The sequence below is a fragment of the Prinia subflava genome, chromosome 6, assembly GCF_021018805.1.
Source record: "Prinia subflava isolate CZ2003 ecotype Zambia chromosome 6, Cam_Psub_1.2, whole genome shotgun sequence".
Taxonomy (NCBI): Eukaryota; Metazoa; Chordata; class Aves; order Passeriformes; family Cisticolidae; genus Prinia; species Prinia subflava.
Genome location: NC_086252.1, coordinates 19,077,847 through 19,097,152, shown reverse-complemented (window position 1 = coordinate 19,097,152; position 19,306 = coordinate 19,077,847). Strand labels below are relative to the sequence as shown.

At 38.9% G+C, this 19,306-nt stretch overlaps 2 protein-coding genes across 6 annotated transcripts in view; one reads left to right on the top strand and one right to left on the bottom strand.

The window, feature by feature from the left end:
• Positions 1-5,254, top strand: part of DYNC1I2 (dynein cytoplasmic 1 intermediate chain 2) — a 28,378-nt gene extending 23,124 nt beyond the window's left edge. For all 4 annotated transcript variants that reach the window (XM_063400526.1, XM_063400528.1, XM_063400525.1 and 1 more), the window contains 4 exons: positions 387-531; positions 1,356-1,496; positions 2,493-2,618; positions 3,344-5,254. In XM_063400526.1, coding sequence (XP_063256596.1) covers positions 387-531; positions 1,356-1,496; positions 2,493-2,618; positions 3,344-3,457 — 526 coding nt within the window. In that variant the 3' untranslated portion in view covers positions 3,458-5,254. The remainder of the gene's footprint in view (positions 1-386; positions 532-1,355; positions 1,497-2,492; positions 2,619-3,343) is intronic.
• Positions 4,697-19,306, bottom strand: part of SLC25A12 (solute carrier family 25 member 12) — a 48,147-nt gene continuing 33,537 nt past the window's right edge. Inside the window, exons 14-18 of one of the 2 annotated variants that reach the window (XM_063400523.1) lie at positions 12,053-12,193; positions 10,563-10,701; positions 8,146-8,304; positions 7,875-7,965; positions 4,697-7,341 (exon numbers count right to left, since the gene is read on the bottom strand). In XM_063400523.1, coding sequence (XP_063256593.1) covers positions 7,152-7,341; positions 7,875-7,965; positions 8,146-8,304; positions 10,563-10,701; positions 12,053-12,193 — 720 coding nt within the window. In that variant the 3' untranslated portion in view covers positions 4,697-7,151. Of the gene's footprint in view, positions 7,342-7,874; positions 7,966-8,145; positions 8,305-8,841; positions 8,975-10,562; positions 10,702-12,052; positions 12,194-19,306 lie in introns of those variants that run through there. The other variant, XR_010080783.1, reaches the window with a different exon arrangement.

The window sequence follows — 19,306 nt, the reverse complement described above, 5'->3', positions numbered from 1 at the left end:
AAGGTATATGCAACTTCTCTTAATTTAATGGGAGTTTTATGCTTATTCCTGAGAGTGGATTTTGTCCTTTGTATGAATTGAAGTTGTAGCTATTGCTTGGAGGACAACGTACTTAAATGTGTGGACCAATACCTGAATGAGTCTCCTGTCCCTAGGATATATTTTGGCATTTAGAGTTCGTAGACAATACTTGTTGAACTCAAGGTCTGTTCTCAAGCCTGGTCTTCTGTGATCCTGCTGTGGTGAAGCCTTTGGCAGTGGAGTGACATCCGTGTAAGGCAGCAAAATCTTCTTGTGGCTGTATTTAAATTGCATTTCAGTGCTCTCTCTGTCTGTGGATGTTTGGTTTGCAAATCAATTAACCTTGGTTGTATATTCTGAAACAGCAAAGCTGGAATCAGTGAGATGTTTGAAGGACACCAGGGACCAATCACAGGTATCAACTGCCATGCAGCAGTTGGACCTGTAGACTTCTCACATCTTTTTGTCACCTCCTCTTTTGACTGGACAGTAAAGCTTTGGACAACGAAGGTAACTTAGATAGTTCAGTGGTTTTCTTCATAGCCCTTGACACAAGGTGGTGCTATAATTTAAGCTACTTCAGGAAGTTCACAAACCTGAAGTCAAATTGTGTGAAGTTCTGAGCTTCTTAGCTGCAGTCCTGCAAAGAGGAGACAGCTGCTGAGCAGAACTAAGATTAATAGCATAAAACTTTGCTTTCAGCTTGTACATCGCTTGTGTATTTCTAATCCGTTCTTTTCAATCTTTTGCCCTTTGTTATCAACAGTGATTACAATGGAATCAAATGTAGATCATGTTATAAAGTCAGTTACCTCATACATTCATAAGCCAAATGTTTTGCTACAATTTTATGGAGGACTAAGGGGCAGCACCAAAACTAATGTCACTTAAACTTGATGAGGCTCACATTTGAAATATCTGTCATTTCCATTGCCAGAATTGTTCTTTCTCTGTTAGAGTGAACTCGTTTCTCTGATGCCCTGAGGAATGCAAATCAGAGGATGCAGAGTTAAAATCTGAGTAATAGTCACTGAATTATCACTGGCTTGATTTACAAGATTCTTAAAGCATTAAATTTACAATTTACAATTGGCTTGCTATTTGATTTTTTTATAGTAGGAGCCAGCAAAATGGCTGCATGCTTTGGAAAGCATACCTTTAAACTTGAAAAGGATTAGATTTTGGCTGATTTTTGCAGTGGCATTTTTTTAAAGCAAATCACTTTTTACTTATTGCTGGTAATACTATTGAAGTTCTGTATTTTGCTTTACCTGTTAGTTTTATAATTTTGAAATGTACGGTTTGAGTATCACATTGTTATCTTTGCTTTTCAGAATAACAAACCTCTCTACTCCTTTGAAGACAATTCAGATTATGTTTATGATGTGATGTGGTCTCCAACTCATCCTGCCTTGTTTGCCTGTGTGGATGGGATGGGCAGGCTTGACCTGTGGAATCTCAACAACGATACTGAGGTGAGAAGTCAGGTTAACAGTCAAATGCAGCTGGAAAATTGTTTGTACTCTTAAAAAAAGTCAGGTGTTTACCATAGTTTGAGGGGTTTTTTAACCATAGCTTGGTTTTTTGTTGTCGTGTTTACATATTCTGTAGTTCCAGTAGTTTCTGTGTAGTAGATAGCATTCTTTGATTACAGGGTTACAAATTACTCCTCTTAATGAATAGCAGCAGTAATTAAATTGTTTTACCTATAACAAGAGAGCATAACATCTGTTGGTGTAATACTGATCCATGTTGTGAGAGTGATTATAGACCTCCCACCCCGAGGCCGTGTCAGCCTGCAGCTTAGCAGTGTGAACACACACCACTGCTGCTCCTGTTACCACAGTAATGCTGCAGTGAAAGTGCCATTTGTTTCTGACTTAGGGAATGGAACGTTTGGTTTTTTGGTGTGGGTTATAAACTTCATTATAGAAGAAACCCTTTCCAAGATTTGTTGGAGGTAAATCAGAGGAGAAACCTGACAGATACTTAGTACCTACATTTCACCATCTGACAACTACATATAGGGAGTTAGCCCATGTACCAGCCTGCAGCTTTAAACTGGAATTGCCTGTTCTAGCCTTTTGGACAGGGCTTGACCTGCCAAACAACTGATTTCATCCCTACCCTCTGTCCAAAACCTTCCTGATACCCCAGGGTGCCTTGTCACTGCCTGAAAGCGTGTCTGTGCCACCTGTCCCACAAGAAGAGTGCAGATGTGCCTTTTGAATGCAGATGTTTGCACTTTGGCCAAGGGACAGATGTGTTGTTTGGGTCATGTCCCTGGTGATAGCTTAAGGCCATGAGGCCCTTGTACTGTGAACAGAGTCTTTGATCTGTGTACCACACACCAGCTGAAGTGTTGGGCACTTCTTTTGAGGGCCTAGGTGTGTTCTGTAATCTCTTGGAATTCCATAGTAATCTTATGGAAACGTGATGCATTTTTGGCAATGTGTTTCAAATTGGTACAGGTGCCTACTGCAAGCATCACTGTGGAGGGCAATCCTGCTCTGAACCGTGTGAGATGGACACATTCTGGGAGAGAGATTGCTGTAGGTGATTCAGAGGGACAAATAGTTATATATGACGTGGGAGAGGTAAGTATGTCATGTATTGTGCAAAGTATATTGCAGAACACTTGGGTGTATTTATTTAGCAGTTTGCCTTTCACTTTTTTCTGCTGTCATTAGAGGAATAATGAATAGGTTTAATTTGTATTTTTGAATTACTATTTCCTAGTACTGTTTTATTTAAGGTGTTCTAGCTTAACTTTTTAGCATGCTGTCATCCAGTCAAAAAGAAAAAGCTTTACTGTAAGGCTGGTGAAATAAGAATCAATGGTTTTTTTCACTGAAATTTTATCTTCTATGTAACTGTGGCATATGTGAATTCTGCTGCTAGCTTGAGAAGTACTGAACAAAAAATTTTGCAGTGCAGCAGCCTTGATTTTGTTCTTACAGGGAAGCTTTGCTACTGCAAGTATGTGTAGTGCAGTAGTACTACCTAGCAGTAGTAGTGTACTGCAGTAGTACATGACTAATTGATGGCATGAGGATATTGCATTAGAATTCCCTTTGCAGGCAGTCTCTCAGGTGCAGCTACCTAGCACAAGCTTATAATAATATCATTTTATACTTCAGTGCAGGGGTCTTTATTAGTTTAGTTTAGTTTAATTAGTTTATTAGTTAGAGCTTTTGATGCTTACACTAAAATAAAGGTGGGCTTATCCACTGGAACCTGTTGTGCCCATGGTTGAAGCGCTGTGCCCCTCAGGGGAGCCGAGCTCTGTGTGTGGGGTGCAGTAACTGTGTCTGTCCCCCAGCAAATCGCGGTTCCGCGCGGTGACGAGTGGACGCGCTTCGGCCGGACGCTGGCGGAGATCAACGCCAACAGAGCCGACGCCGAGGAGGAGGCTGCCGCCCGCATCCCGGCGTAGAGCCCTCCCTGGGGAGGGACTGCTGCACACCCTGCAGTGCCAGCTCTGATCACAGCTTAGGACTCAGCAATGGACTTGGAAAATCAGATCTTGCATTGTTGTGTTTTATATATAAACTACAAGCACATTCTTGGATTTGTGTAACTTTTAATACAGTTAACTTTGACTTTGCAGGGATCTTCTTTTGCTGAAACACTAACCTGGTATAAATTTGGTACTTGGCTTCTGTAAAGTCCAATCTGAAACGGTATCTTTCTGAAAAGTAAAAGTTCTGCTCCTAAAACTTTCTGTATTACACACTAACCGTCATTAGGTAGTAAATCTCTGAAGCATTCTTTAATTTGAACTCTTCAAATTACCCATGATATGCATGCATATGTTCCAAGTTTCATTGTTTATATATATAGATAAGCCTCAGACTCTGGTAGTGGGTAATATATGTGAATAAAAATTTGTCTGTAGTTACAAACTTACATGATAATCAGACCTGAATTAATGAAATACATATTTAATACCAATTTCCTTTTGTTTGAATTGGTGCATTAAAAGGTGAGACTGATTCATAAATAAATACTATACGAGCACTTGTTAGCTGCCCTGACCTCTAATCTGTGCCCTTGCAGTAGTTTAAAGTTTCTGGGAGCTGATCCTTTTGTTTTACACACACCACAGCCTTGTTTTCTACCCCCAGCCACCCCTTACTGCCATGGCAATTGGCCAGTAGCAAAACCCCTCCTGTTAGCAAATTTTTCTTTTCCAAAGGATAAGGAATTAGACTTTAACTTAATTTCTATAGCATCATGATTTTCATTGTGTTAACTACAGACTTACTACTAATTTTCTGTACTAAGTTAAAGATGTTTATTATTATTGATCTTTAACATTTTTATTGAAACAAAACTTCTTAATGGCTTGAAAGGTTGGAATTTGTCTTAAAAGTTACTTTCTTTCTTAGCACATTATGAAGTTCTTTATCAAGACAGGTTGCTGGGGGGCTGTTTCTTTTGGGTTGTTTTTTAATAAATATGGTGAGTTTTACTAATTAGGCACTAAATCAGTTTTGTAGCCTTTAATTTAGGACTCTACATTTGTTCTTAATCTGTTACAAGCTTATTGTTCTGCCAGAAGAGCTGGTTTTATATGCTTAAAAATAGGAAACAGGTTTATATTCCTTAATCACTTTCATGTGATTTCCAGGAGTATTGTCATTGTTTCTTCATTGTTTAACTTTTCTGTTAATTTTGGGGTTTTTTCTCTTTGTCTTAGTTCTATTATTATGAGCAGCTTATAGAGACACAGCAGTTCTATCTTCAAAAGGTTTTCTGTTTTGGCGGCTCTGGAAGTGGAGTGTGTTTAGGCTTCCATTTGTGTTAGTGAATCAAGAGTGTGTCCCTCCTTTTCAGTGCAGCCACGTGCTCAGGTTGCACACATTTATCCTGTGTGTTCTCCTCAGCCCCACACGGGCAGCTCTGTTCAGCTGAAGCCTGTGAACTGTGCCACAACAGGCACGTCATGCCTGTTTGCACCTTCAGGAAGGAATTCTTAACAAGCAGAAGCTCTCTTGGTTTGATGGTTTTGGAGGGAGGGGGTGCTTGGGTTTTTGGTTGGTTGTTCTTGTGGGGTTTTTTACTGACAGTACTTTTCACTGAATAATACATTTCCCTCACACTTCTATTTTCAGAAATCCAGTAGGTAAAGCTTTCTTTTGCATACATGCAGGTCATATGGCAATACTTTTGTGTAGTTTCAACCTTATATTAATTTTCAATTATTAAATTTATTACTACTCCATCTTTATTCCTGCTTGTGGTCCTCCCTCACAGAATAGTTGAGTAAACTATTAAATGTTTTTAAATTCAAATGTTAATTTTATTTAAATTAAAAATGTTTTAAAAGCCATACCTGCAACGTTGAGACTAAAAGTGATGCTAGATGCTGTAAATGTGGATTCTGGGAGCCAAACTGTCCAGTTCTGGAGCTGCAAGAAATACAAATGCTGCTGTGCATTGTCAAGTCTCCTAAGGCCTTGATCGAGGCAGTCAGCAAGCTGTGATGAAGATTCAGTGTCAGTGGGTCCCCACCATTTTTGTGTCTATTTAGGAAAGCACAAGACAAAATTCACAGGTACAGGAGCGAGTTCTGGAAGCCTGTGTCTATCCAGAACAGTAGAGAACAAGAAATTCCTTAAACACAATACAACAAATAAAGAAGGAAGCCTTCTAAAGGGGTTATCCATATTCATATTGCAGAATACTCATCAAACTTCCACGGTCAGCATATTGTAACCTCTGGCTCATGAAATACTGTTCAGCACCAAAATAATTTTTATCTTCCTTAGAGGCTAGAGCTGCAAAAGCCTGGTCTGTGTGGTGTTCAGTGCTTAAGAAGCCATTTCTTCACAAACTGACTTAATCCCTGATGGGCCTGCTGTCACCCAAGTAAGAAAACAGAACCTGAAATCAGTTTATACCACTTGGATATGCTCTATTCCAGGATCTTTAACCCTGTAAGAAACATGGAAAACTTCAGTAGGCAAGGCTGGAAACCACTCATCTCATCTCTGGCTGCAAAGATGGTGTGACTAATGTTCCTCTAAAAAACTAAACTCCCCTATTTCCTCTGGCATTTTTGCATTTAAATACTGTACCAGGGAAACTTCTGGCAGACACTAAGCCAGAAATAGTCCAAGCTTTCACTTTCTCTTCTCCTTTTACTTCCACTCACTTGTAAACACAATCAGTTTTGCATATAAAAATAATACAAAAGTAAATAGGTTTTCCCCCTGTCAGAATAACCTAATCTCATGGTAAAACATGGTAAATCTAGAAACAGAGAGAATGCTTTCAGTTTTTTATAACAAGTTTTCTATTCAGGAAAAAAAGGCACTCTGAGTAATAAACCCTGTAAAAATTCTTCAGTGTGTTAGTAACTGGCAAATCTCTCACTGTGTTCTGAATATGCTACCATAGAAGTACTATCTATTACACATTTAGTATTGCCAGGGATTTTGAGCGAATTCCTTGTCACAAAGTAGTGCTGCAAAATAAAACACTGGCCTGTGCTCATCTAATTCCTGTGTTCTCTGACACTTAGGAGCAGCACATTGCATTTCAATTCCTTTGCTGTAACTAGCAGTGAAGGGCATTCCTGCAGAGGCTCTGTCCTGTCCTGTCCCCTCATTAAATGCATTTGTGCATCTGATCTTCACATTTCCTCTGTGGAGGGAAAAACAATCACACTGGACAACTTCCAGTGGATTCAAAGAATCAAACTGACCCAAGTGTTTTTAAACATTTTATTGTCACGATTGTTAACAAAACACCTTCAAAACATCTGTACATTTCAAACTATTTGAACCGCAATACCCATTATATAAATGTACGTGTATAGATGCCCTGATGTCTCTGTACAAAGATGTACAATATGTACAGTAACATTAAATGCAAGCTGTGCAAGGCAAGGTCTAGGCTACAGCTTCATGCCACTGGTTAAAACAAGGCAGAGAACCACAGCTTCAATCAGTTCCTTGTGTGTAAATAAATAAATGCAGGTATGTATGAATATTTGAAAGGAGCAATTAGATTTGCAAGCTCAGTTCAGCTAGAACACATGCAGCTGACTGGAAAAAAATACAGCAGTACTTGTGAACTCTCCACTGCCTCACTTGGTGCACTCGAAACTTATCTTTTGGGACTCAGCTGCTGCTGTGGGCTTGAGCTGAGGCGGTGGCAGCAGCTCGGAACTTTGGAAGATATAAACCAAATTTATTTTCTATACCAGCAAACGTAGCTGTAGCAAGTCTGTATCCTCCTATATGTGCAGGGTTAACAGGAGGAAGATCTGAAATTCGTGTTTTGGGGGTAGATTCTGATCCAGCGGGTTTGCTGTTTGGACAAAGAAAAAAGGTCATTTTGTTAGTCTAGATTTCATAAGAAAAGACTTTAAATAGACTTATTCAGGCTTAAATACTTAAGTCTTTCTTCTGAACATGGAAAACTGTTAAAGCTGACCTTAATTACTTGACTCCTATGGTGAAGTGAATGAGGTCAGATCACTACTTAATTTTAAATCAAACCCAAAAAATTTAAGTTACATTTTTACTGATACTTTTGTAAATTCTTTTAGCTTCCAGTGTCACAAGGAAAATTGACAAAACTTATCTTGTTACAATGGAAATACAAAGGAGCATACTGATATAAATATGAAATGGCTCTTGATCTCCTCATCTGATTAAAAGTGGCATGCAAATTTCCCTAAATTTTAAGGATCAGGGGATTTTTTAACATGCTGCAATTTTAAGTACAGGTGCTCAAAGTCAACAACTTTTAATGGGTCTCATGCAGGAAAAAGTTTGGGTTTTTTTTCTTTAAATCTGGCAGTTATTTTGTGCAAGCTAAATAGCAAATACTTGACTTACAGGCCTCCAAAATCAACATACAACCATCTCTGCAGAAGTTCATAAGTGACCAAAGTAACACCAAACTGGGGTGAAGATCTGAACACACGAGCTGTTAAATATTACAAATCATAGTGTTAAACAAATAGAGCAATTCCTCAGGAGAGAAGCTAAACATTTTTAACAAGGTGTTACATTTATTACAATCAGACCTTGTAAATACTGCTCTGAGTCCTTAACAACACAAGTGCTAATTTGCAGATTTGGGGCCAGCCTTAGGGTTTTTCCTCACCTCCAGCTCCCTTCCACAAAGCTGAAGGGCCTTCTTCCCTCAGAATCTTTCTGAAGCAGTCAATAACTCCGCTGTATGTTGTCTGACCAGCGCGAGCTGCCACTTGCAGTCTTGTCTTGATGACATCAGCAGGGGTTACCAAAGAAGCAGCAGGCACACCTTTTAGAAGAAAACCACATTTAATTTGCACAAAGGATCTTGTAAAAGATGAAACAGTTACAACTGAAAAATACAAGTGCAAACTTCCGTATTTTTTCCAAGGCTAGACATTACAAAAAAATGCAGGTTCTTACTCTTGATGCTCATATAAACTGTCATGCCTGAGATAATTGTTCTGACTGTGTTCTAAATTTAAAGGCTGAAACTTGTAGTAAAGGAAATAAACTATCAAACCATTCTCAGCATCTTCTAGTGGTCTGGCTGTTGCAGTATTTTGAAACAAGATAAAATTTGCAATATATGTAATATATAAAAATTAGTTGTGCAAATTTACTGTATTTATACTCTACAACATACGTATTTATACTCTACAACATATTTTGCAAATTACATAGAGAACTGATTTGGAAATTGAATCCTATGCATCCATTTGTTAAAGATGTTGATGAGAAAAACCACTGCTTAAAACCCCTACTGTACAGAAATATGTCTAAACTGCTGTTTGGACTGTTCTGTAGGAGAATAGATGCTGCTTACTTCAGTAGGCAAGCCATAAAAAGACTGAGGACAAGGAAGGTGTTTTACAAGTCTGCTTAGTACCAACAGCGTGATATTAGCCAACAGTGATGGAAGAACAAATCTCCACTTCCAAGGCACCACTCTCGGCTTTCTAGTCAAAGGAAAGGAGAAAGTTTTCAGAAATGTACTCCACAGTATATAACTGTGTTATCTGAGATATTTCTGAATACTTCTGAATATATAAAAACTTCATCCCCTACAAAGAGGAACCATCTTCTGACTTAAAATCATGAAATTAATTTTGACTTCTGTTCAACTTTTACAATTGGTTAATATTGAATTAAAAATGGTAACAAGTCACTGACTGCATAGGTTCTGATAAACTCTGGAGTGTCACTGACCAGTTCAGGAGGTTTTAAGGGAAAACAGAAGCACTGCAGTTAAGCCTGTGAGCATACACAGACAGCAATCATATGCAGATTTCCCTTACAGGCAGATCCCTTCAGGCTGTGTTCCTGCCTGCTGTGCACGTGTAACCGGGATTGAGTGAGCAATTGAGAGTGAGAAATTTGCAATTCAGAGAGGCAGATTCCTGTACATGCTATAAAACTAGGCCTGGGAGATCTACATACATTTTTAATAGGGTTCATCCCTCAGCATGAGCAACACAGAAACACTAATAAAACAAAGAGGAACTGTGAAGCTTTCAGTCTAAAATCTCTTATAGGAGACACAAATTAAAAATATATTATATATGAGTATTGTATGTATATAATAAGCTAAATAATTTTCCATTTCTGGCAGCTCTGCAATACTAAAGAATGAACAGGGCTACAAATCTGCTAGGTGTTTCCTAAGTGCTCTCCCTTCCCTCTGGCACGAGGAACCAGCTGGCAGCGAGAAGGTGCAGCCAAGCTTTTTGCAAGCCCGATACGGAAACTGCACTCACAACTGATGGATATATCTGTACAGTCATTCCTTACAGCTGTAACAAGGAGCAAGGGTCTTGCTCAGCCCAGTGGTGTTTCTGAACTGCAGATTCTGACACTGAATCATTCACAGCTGTCAGGCTGTGTGCAGACACCTGGTTTTCATCTGCTGAGCTCGTCCTTGGCAGTGCAGTGCAGAATCTGGCCATCTCTATCTGCGTGTTTAAATATCCACCACTATAGTTCCTACATCTAGTATTTTATACCCCTTGTCTTTAGTAAAAACAACTTTTTATCACACCTGCATATTGTCTTTATACTAAACTTGTTTGAGATGCTGTAAAATATTTTAAATTTCAGAGTCTGGTACTTCAGCTTCTTTACAAACTAACGCCCTATTTTCAGCAATTACATTTGAACAAAGTTTCTTTTCACTTATTCCAGAATCCAAGCCTGGATAAGTTATTTTCTTCTTAGCTCTTATCATCTCTCATTTTATGTTCATCAAAGATTCAAATTAGCCTTCAACTCGGAGGGCTCAGTAACAAGTAAAACCCCATTGAGACAGACAGATCAAATTTGACTACAAGTTGCTGAGCTGCATTACGCTGTTTATCCACATTATGCAAATGTAATTAGCTCTCATCAAAATTACATTGCCTCCCACTAAGGATAAAAGTGATCAAATTTAGATTAAATCAGATACAATAGTACAGTATCCTTCCTTTATATGGGGCTACCAAATGAATATTAAATATTACTCACAAAAAGAAAAAAAAATTAGTTTTAGGAAATATTCTGCAAAATTACCTGCAATGGCTCCAGCTGCAAGGAGATTAAGCCCTCCCACATGGCCATTTTCATCAGCAAGCATCAGTTTGCTATGAGCATAAACCGGAAAGTAGATTGCAGAAAAGGGAATGTCTCTGAGGAAACACGCTTTGGCACCCTGACACAGAGCAAAGAGACACAATGCAAAGAAATTCTGTAAGTAAGGATAAAATTGATATCCAGCAAGCAGCTTCAGCCCTGAAAGTACAAACTCATTTGATCTACCACATAAATAACACAGAAAACAAAATGTCTCAAGAAACAAACAATACAGGGAACTTGAAAATAAGAATAAAGCATATCTAAACTAAGTGTCTGGAATGAGGAAGATTAAAGGTTCATGTATTATTTTGGTAAGTTATACATGACATCAATCCTGACATCAGTACTTAGGATAAATACTTTTTACACACTGTATATCCAAAGGCTATGAAAGAAGTGACAAAGATCATTCCTTATGTCTTTCTGAAAACCAGGGAAGCAGCAAGACAAGTCCCTGCCAGCCTTTTTTCCACCAAACACAAAGGCACTACTAAAATACCAGTGAGCACTGCAAGACCTCACACTGATCATCATCTGTTTGACCAAAGAAACTGCACTGGAAGATAAGCAAAGAGAGAAAAAAATGCTGCAAATTAGGTGCAGTTTAATAAGGAAACACAGCAGTCATGAATCTCATCTACCAAATTCAAAACAAAAGCTTCAGCTCTAAAAGTAAATGTGCACATCTTCACAGTATTATTGCAGGGCTATGGGCAAATCACATAAAGCAATGTTTTGTAAGTGCACAGCTAATGTAACTGCTGAATTTACGTATTACCCCTTGCACTGGCAGAAGATACAGGAAGAAACACTCTTCCTTGTTTAAGGAAACTAATAGCTTCTGCTCCATTACACCTGATCTGTAATGATGGCAGTAAGTATACCTGCAGGGAAGGAATCTGTTGACTGGCATTCTGCTGAAGTACAATACAGAACAGGCTTTTTTCAGTGGAATTTATTGACAAATCCCACCACTTAACTTCTTAAAAATCTGAATCCTACTAAACTTCACTGCTGTTTCAGTGCCATCAATTTATTAAGACAAAGAGAATATCCTGCTGCAAAGATAACAATAGAGATACAGAGATTCAAAATAAATGTAAGAAAAACGCCCAGGGAAAGCTAAAGAAACTTTTCACAAAACCCCACCAAATGAAATGAGCAGTGCCAGAAGCCAGCAGGTCTGCAATACAGGACTCCCTGTAGCTTGGCATAAAAGCCCAAAGGATAGAATGGGGGAGTATTTTTTTGTATCCCACTGCCATTAATATAGAAGTGAGTTTTCTTCAGTTTTCCACTGTGGGGCTGCCCTGCAGGAAGAGATTGGTTTTAAATTCAAAAGATGTCTTTGTTTTTAACCGGTTTTGTTTCAACAATATAGAAGTTTAGCATAAAATGATGAAGGCACTCAAAGCAGAGGTACATACCTTATAAAGACCAAGAAAGCCTAAATCTTTTATAACAGAGAGGGCACTGACTCTGGGTCCTGTAGTGATTTCTCCTGCTACCTGCAACCGAATCTTTACAATCTCCAGAGGATTAGTGAAGATGACCTGGGAACCTCCTGCCTGCAAACCCAAGGAAAAAGAAAGTAAATTGCATTACCAGAGCACGTGGTGACATACTGACTTTTGCAAGGTGATGAGGGCCTTCACTTCTCACTGCATTGGCTGATATTTTCATGTAAAAATATATGAGAGAGATTTAATAAAGCATCGGTCTGAAAGTCAGAAGCCCTGGATGAGAAATCATGGGTTTGTAAAAACAGATTTTTAATTTATATTTTTATAGCCCCCTGAGGTGAATTAATTTGGTTTGTCTCTGCTTTTGTCCTCGACATCCCTTTCTAGAAGTCATTTCTGTGTTTAAAAGTCTATCAGATCTTACAGGAAATACTAAAATAATCATTAGACTTGTGCTACTACAGCATCAAATACATATGAAGAAGACCTTATGTTTATTCAATAATAATCCATCACCAATGTGTAGACATGCTATTTGCATTTAGAAGTGATGCTGTTTAAAAGGTAAATTTGAATTTAACTGTAATTTTAAATTATTAGAAAAGGTGTTTGGAGATTTGTTTTGCAGCCTGTAATAGTCGTAACTGGAAACAAAATATAAAATTTAAATAGGAAGACTAACATTTCAAAATATGATACTAGATAGAAACAGGAGTCATATTTTTGAGCTGAGCAAGACAGATTTTACTTGCAGGGAATATTCTGTTGGCAGTGTTGAAGGACTGTCTTGCAACCTTCCTAGCAGTAGTGTTGTAAAGCTGCTTCTGATTCTGCACTTTAGCCAAAGACTTTCACAGAACTGTGTCCCAGGTTTGAGAGAGATTCAATGTGGCAGTTTGGTTTCAGACTTTTTAAACCTGTTTAAAATGACATGTTTAGATTTCTCCCTGGTTTGCTGTAGGTACTACCATTCAGTTCTGAAGAAGTTTGTGGTTCATCACAATCCAGCTATATTTTACTAAGCTTGTTATTCTCCCCTCTTCCTAAGCCACCTTTTTTCATTTAAAAATTAAACCCACTTCCTTAAAAATTGTGGCATATAACCACTTGAATAGAGCCAACTTTAAAAAGCATTTCTTGCACAATATAAAAGCTCCTCTTAATATTGATTGATTCCTCCAACCCATCAGGTTTTAGTGAAGTAAACAGACACAGAACATCTGCAGTTAAAACTTTTTACCACTTCTAAACTGTGCCAGCAATAAGCTCTTTTTGTGCTGCTGGGGGGCAGAGAGAGGGGTGTGCATACAGGAGTGTGGTGCAGTAAAACCAACAGTCTGATGCTCCTGCACAGCCTGCACGGTGTTCTCTGCTGACTGACAACTAATGAACACTAATCCCTTCTGCACACAGCACAACCTTCCCCTCTTCCAGCAGCAGGAAGGATAAATTTGAGATTAGCCCTGATGCACAGTTTAGAAGCTGGAAATCTCAATTATTCTAGCCTAGAGACAAAAGAGCATTGCAGTCCTCGTCAGCCCTTACTGAGAATGACCCAGCACTTCAGCAGTGTCCATGGGCTGGGGGCAAGAGGCATCAACACCTGCACTGGCCAAGCATCCCATACTTCACTGAGCCTTTACTGAGCACTGATAGCCCTTCATTGCAAGCCCTGTTTATTACTGCACCCAATATTGATATTTAAAATCATCACTGCAACAGCTTTACTGAAGCACCTTGACCCAAACAGTGGGAGATCAACTGCTGCTTTGGATTAATTATCTCCATTGTAGTAATTACTATCTTTAACACTGGCCACTCAATTAATCAGTCTATATAGTTAATTTTATTCCCTCACTTCTTTATCTCTCCCAAACCAAATCAAAGACTGTGCTTTTGTGGACATTTGTAGCAACCACCAGGAAGATCACGAGAACTCCCAGACCAGCCAAAGGGATTCCCACCTTCTCTGCTCCTTGCACTTACTGCGTTGTGTTTACTCAGTTACCCGACACCACTCAAATGTCCAAAGGCTTTCTTTAGACTCTCTTTACTTCTCATCTCACCTTTTCCAGTTCATACACACCTATGCATGCAAGATGAACTGGCTTCATTGCTAGGCAAAGTTCCAATCTAAATAAAATTTATATCTGGCAAATTCTGTTAACATTTTTCTTTGTTTGTATTGCATTAAGCATGAAACTAATTTCAAATGTTTAGCATTCCCCTGTATCATTTAAAAATTAATTTTGGTAGAGAAAAGGTTAAGCAGCATGTTCTGGTTACGTAATACAATGGACCACACAAAAAAATCACAAGTAACTTTAGATTGCAACACTAAGCAAGAAATTCACTTCTTCTAGGCAATTACCAGCTACCTGCCTATTAAATATGTATTATTTGTTTACATGTGTATGTGAAATGCTATTTTTTATTTTTAATGTTAAAAATTAGCACGTCCTGCAGAGCAGCCAAAATAACTTTTCCTATTTGCCTAACACCCACCACAGAAACACAAATAGGCCAATTTGTAAACATTTCTATTTTCTACCCTGAATTCAATCTTCCTGCAATTAACATTTTCCTCTCCTAGGTGCACAGCTGCCTATCTTTCTGTTAAAACCAGCCACAGCCCTCTTCTGATACAGAAAGCAAAAGACACATTTAATAATTTAGTAGTAATACTAATTAGAAATACAGTGTTACAAATTCTATATAGTTAATGTGGAATTATGTATTCCAACAGTATTAGAAGAAGATTTGCTGGTCAGGTTATTGAGCAAAACAAAATATAAGGAAAGCCCTGTGCTTATATTATCAGCAGAAAACCCATTAAAAAGCTCTTTAATTACATCAACACGATGAATACTGAATATTTACAGTGCTGACAGACTTCTCAACAGGCAGCTTTCTCAAAAAGAGCTGTAACTACCTAGACACCCAGTTAAATACTCCCTATTAGCAGCATGTCCTTCTATCCAAACCCTGACTTACACTGTTTCACTCAGAGCTTGGCAAACTTTCCTGCCCAGCAGTGGTTTGATTCTCACCAAGAGGAGCACTGCATTCAGTGCAGGGCACAAACGAGTTAGGTCCCTCAGCGGATCACAAGCACAGACAGGACAAGCACTGACTTTAATACAGAACATGTAACACAAGAAAACTCACTTTTCCACTGTGGATTTAAAAGAATGAATGCAAGGGTGTTTTTTTAGTTTGTCTGTGTTTTCTATTTAAGTAAAAGGCAGCTATCTATCTGACAAAGAACGTGTGAGGTAGAGGAGAGTGCTGCCTTGGGGAGCAGAAGAGCACTCTGCAGAAAAGGAAGCAGAGGAGAATGACACAAAGGATCTCCAAATAAAAATGAACTGGAAGCATGCGGGTTTGCAGTACAAATCTCCACGCTCCTGTGCAAATCATTAGCAATCAGCATCATTCTATTTCCAAGTCTCTCACTTCAGCTGTCAGCTATGTATGCTGAATACATGTGCACGTGTATATGCACACAGAGGTATACATTGCAGCCCCTGAATGGCTTTTGGAGATGGCGCAGTAAATCTAGATTTCTCTCTCATAAATCCTCGCTTCACACGTAAATTGCAACAGACACTTTAAAAAAGGTTGACAAATTTGTTTCTGAATGGAGGTTATTCATACACATCAAAAATACCAGTAATAAAAGCTTCTACTTAACCTTAATGTCATGTAAAATAACTCTAGAAGGAGCAAGTAAAGGAACTAAATCTGACAGCAAAGGTTATGAGAGAAAAGATGTAGTTTGAGATCCCACAGCAAACGCCCCATGACATGCCAAAGGCTGAAGGAAATACACAAATGACCCTGCAACATGAGACCTCTTGCCCTTTCCAATTCCACCCGAGAGGCATATGCTCCAAAGGGGAGAGCCCCACCTCAAGCCCTTCCTTCCTTCCTTTTAGAAACCACCACATCCTGGACCACAGCTATGTCCCACAGAAGCAGCTATAATAAGATGTTACTTAAAACAGTCTTGTTTAAAAACATCAAAAGAACTTGTATTTTTTTCTCTAGGCAAAGCTGACATTGCTCATGAACCTAGAGTGAGCTTACCGTCTCTTTTATTAAACAATCTTTTTTTCCCTGATTTTAAATGTCCACAATACAAATCAAGGTAAAGTAGTAAAGTTTAATTCTGCTACTAACCTTATTTTTTAAAGTATAATAAAAGAAGTAATGTATCTTCAGGGTTTTGAAGGAAAAGCAGTCTGATGGCTATAATTCTATATTTTTGTGCTTGTTAAACAAAACCATTAACATTTCACATTATTCTTTCCAAACTAAATATTTGACACATTCCTATCTGCCTGATAAACCTATATGCATTTTTGTATGTATGTATATTTGCATAAACATGTAAGGAAATTATTTCTTACAAGTACACCAAAAATACTTAGACTGAATCTTAGATTTAACATTTATGAAAACTTCAAAATCAGTGGTAAAGTTGAACCTCTCTGGGTAAGTATGTGCAAACACAAACATACATATACACGTCCCAACCTCTAATTTTCAACAGATGCATTGCCTACATCTCCAAAGGTTCTCAAGACCTTTTCTGCCTGGCACCCCACATCATCTTTCTTCCTACACCATAGAGCAAAAACATCTTTCTGAAGAAACACAATTAATCCATTCAAAATGCTAAACACCATGCACAGGATGGGAAACATCCTGTGTATCCCATAGGAATTACAGCCTAAAATCACAGTATCTTTGTCTACGGTAACAGTAACCATGAATCATTTACACAGCACTAGATGTCTATTCCAACACTGCCTCCCAGGTGAGGATGAGCAGCTCCCTACAGCACCCTGCCCCTCAGATGTGCTCACGAGTCACTCAGGTCAGCTCCTCTGGGAAGCACTGTCCGTACCAGGCACGCGCCCTCGGCTTCCCAGGCCTCTGTCGGGATAAAGTATTCCAAAGCCTCACAGCTTCCCTGCAGCTCAAAGCTAATGGTAGCTGCAAACTTCAAAGGCAGCAATGCAGGTTAATCACTGAATTACAATGAAATTAATTCAATTAATTACAGTAACAGTAGGGAAAGAAATTGTTGGCTCTGAAGGTGTGTAAATACAGATAGTGCTGCTAATGATTAACAAACCAGCACACTTCAGGCACGTAGGAAGATGGGATTCCAGTTTCATCCATCAGGGACAAGAGCCCTTTCACTGACAGGTGTGACCTGACTGCTGTAACTGAGCTGCCCCACGTAGCTGCTCTGCAGTCTTCAAATACAGCCACAGCTTGAGAGCAGCTGGGAATATTTGGGCTGTGACAGAGCAGAGCCTGCATTTCCCAGTGACATTTACACTGCCCAGCAGCAGGTAGGTTTAAAGGAGCACAGGGCACAGGCTGCCTGTGGGAGGTCCCTGCCCTGCAGAAAGGAAGGACAGACAGCAGACAGGCAGCTGACCATGCAAACAGGCACTGCCTGGGCGGAACTCTTGGTGACTGCTGTGAGAAGGAAGACGTTTCTTCTCACTGGGAACACAGCTTTACTCCATAAGCTTACAGAGGCTGAGAATGACTGGAGCCTGAGAAGGAAGAATTTGGCCAAAGTGATTCAGTCTCTCAGGGTTAGCATTTCTGGAGAAGGGACGTGCCTGTGAGTGGCCCCTTTGCTGGACAGTACAGCACTGCTTCCAGACACTCCAGAGCTGAGGATACCAGCCTACACAGGGTCTCCTGAACCACCACTGCCTTAATGTCAAAGGTTTCACCTGTCCTGGTATGTGGGCCTTGTAAAACTGTAACATCACACATAAGCTTTGATACAGCACTGCCATCCAGAGAGGAGAATTTGCCATGCCTGCTGGAACCCCTCCCAAGGTGCCACCACCTCCTCACAAGAATTCTTTTGATTGCTGTTTGAGGACTCTGGCATGCACAATGTGCTTTTGTATATTTTGCAAGAGGGGAGGATTTTAAAAGTATGAAGGGTATCTGCTGTAAACTCTCTAAAATGGCTGAAAATATGCCTTGCTTATCTTGTTCATCCACCAGCAGTTCCATACCAGAAATGATCAAAACCTGCCTTATTCCTGTTAATGAGGAGATAGTTCAACACTAAACACAGGTAAGTGAGGGTCAGAGACAGTATTAAGTCCCTCTCTGAGAACTACATGTGGGCATAATGCTGTTTCTTCTGATACTACGACAAGGGAAAAAAGTATGTTTTAAATTTTTAATAAAATGCTATATTTATAGTATACTACTAGCAAAATATTTAAGTGTTGAACAGTAACAAAAAGACACAAAAACCTGAGTTACCCTAATCCAAATGCTGAAAATAATTTTGTCATATATAAAATCCAACCATTCCAACATTTTGTACTAACAGAGAGAGAAGGAAGAGAATAAAGGAGAAATGAAAGGTAGCATCACTCAAACACAAAGCCTTTTGTCTCCTACAAGGAAATGGACTAAGTTACTTGTGGCCCTTCCTTGGATACAATTGTTGGATTACACCCCATAATATTTCGTAGAAAAACAGAATACAGTAACAACAGAAGTGTGAAGATCAACACTATTTCCAAGCAAGTCAACACAGAAAAGAGCTGTCAAAATGAGAACTAAAAGATCTGAGGATGAAAAAAAGACAAATATCTAATTGCTCCTGCTTCAGCTGACTGATACGTTCAGACTCTTAACCTTACAGGCTTGCTAAAAAAGATTCTGCTATTTAGGAAGAAGTGGAATTGCTAAAATTTAACTAAACAGCAGTAGAGACCAAAAAATCTTCAACTGGTAAGATACCAGATGATCCAGAGGAAGCTACAAAGAAACATCCCTCAGGCTGCTAAACTGTCACCAACACTTCTATAATTTTGTTTACAATTCTCCCAGATTGAGTGAGATTAGTATCTTGAAAAAGGAGATGAAAATATCAGTTCAGACAGTCAGCTAGAAGGTGTTGTGTTTGGACAAAGTACAAATCTGCTCATCTTTGAAAAAACACTCAAAACTCTGAAAGCTTATCTGAAACTCAATTTCGCCCCCATTTTTGCATGTTCACTACAGTAAAACAACAAAGCTATTTTGAAAAAGGAGTGCAAATGAAATGAAAAAGGCTCTACTGTAGATTGAATTCAGTATTATATATTTCAGTACAAAATAATGTAGAACAATGAAATTCATTCTCAGATGTTTGATTTTAATTATGAATTTAAGCACAAC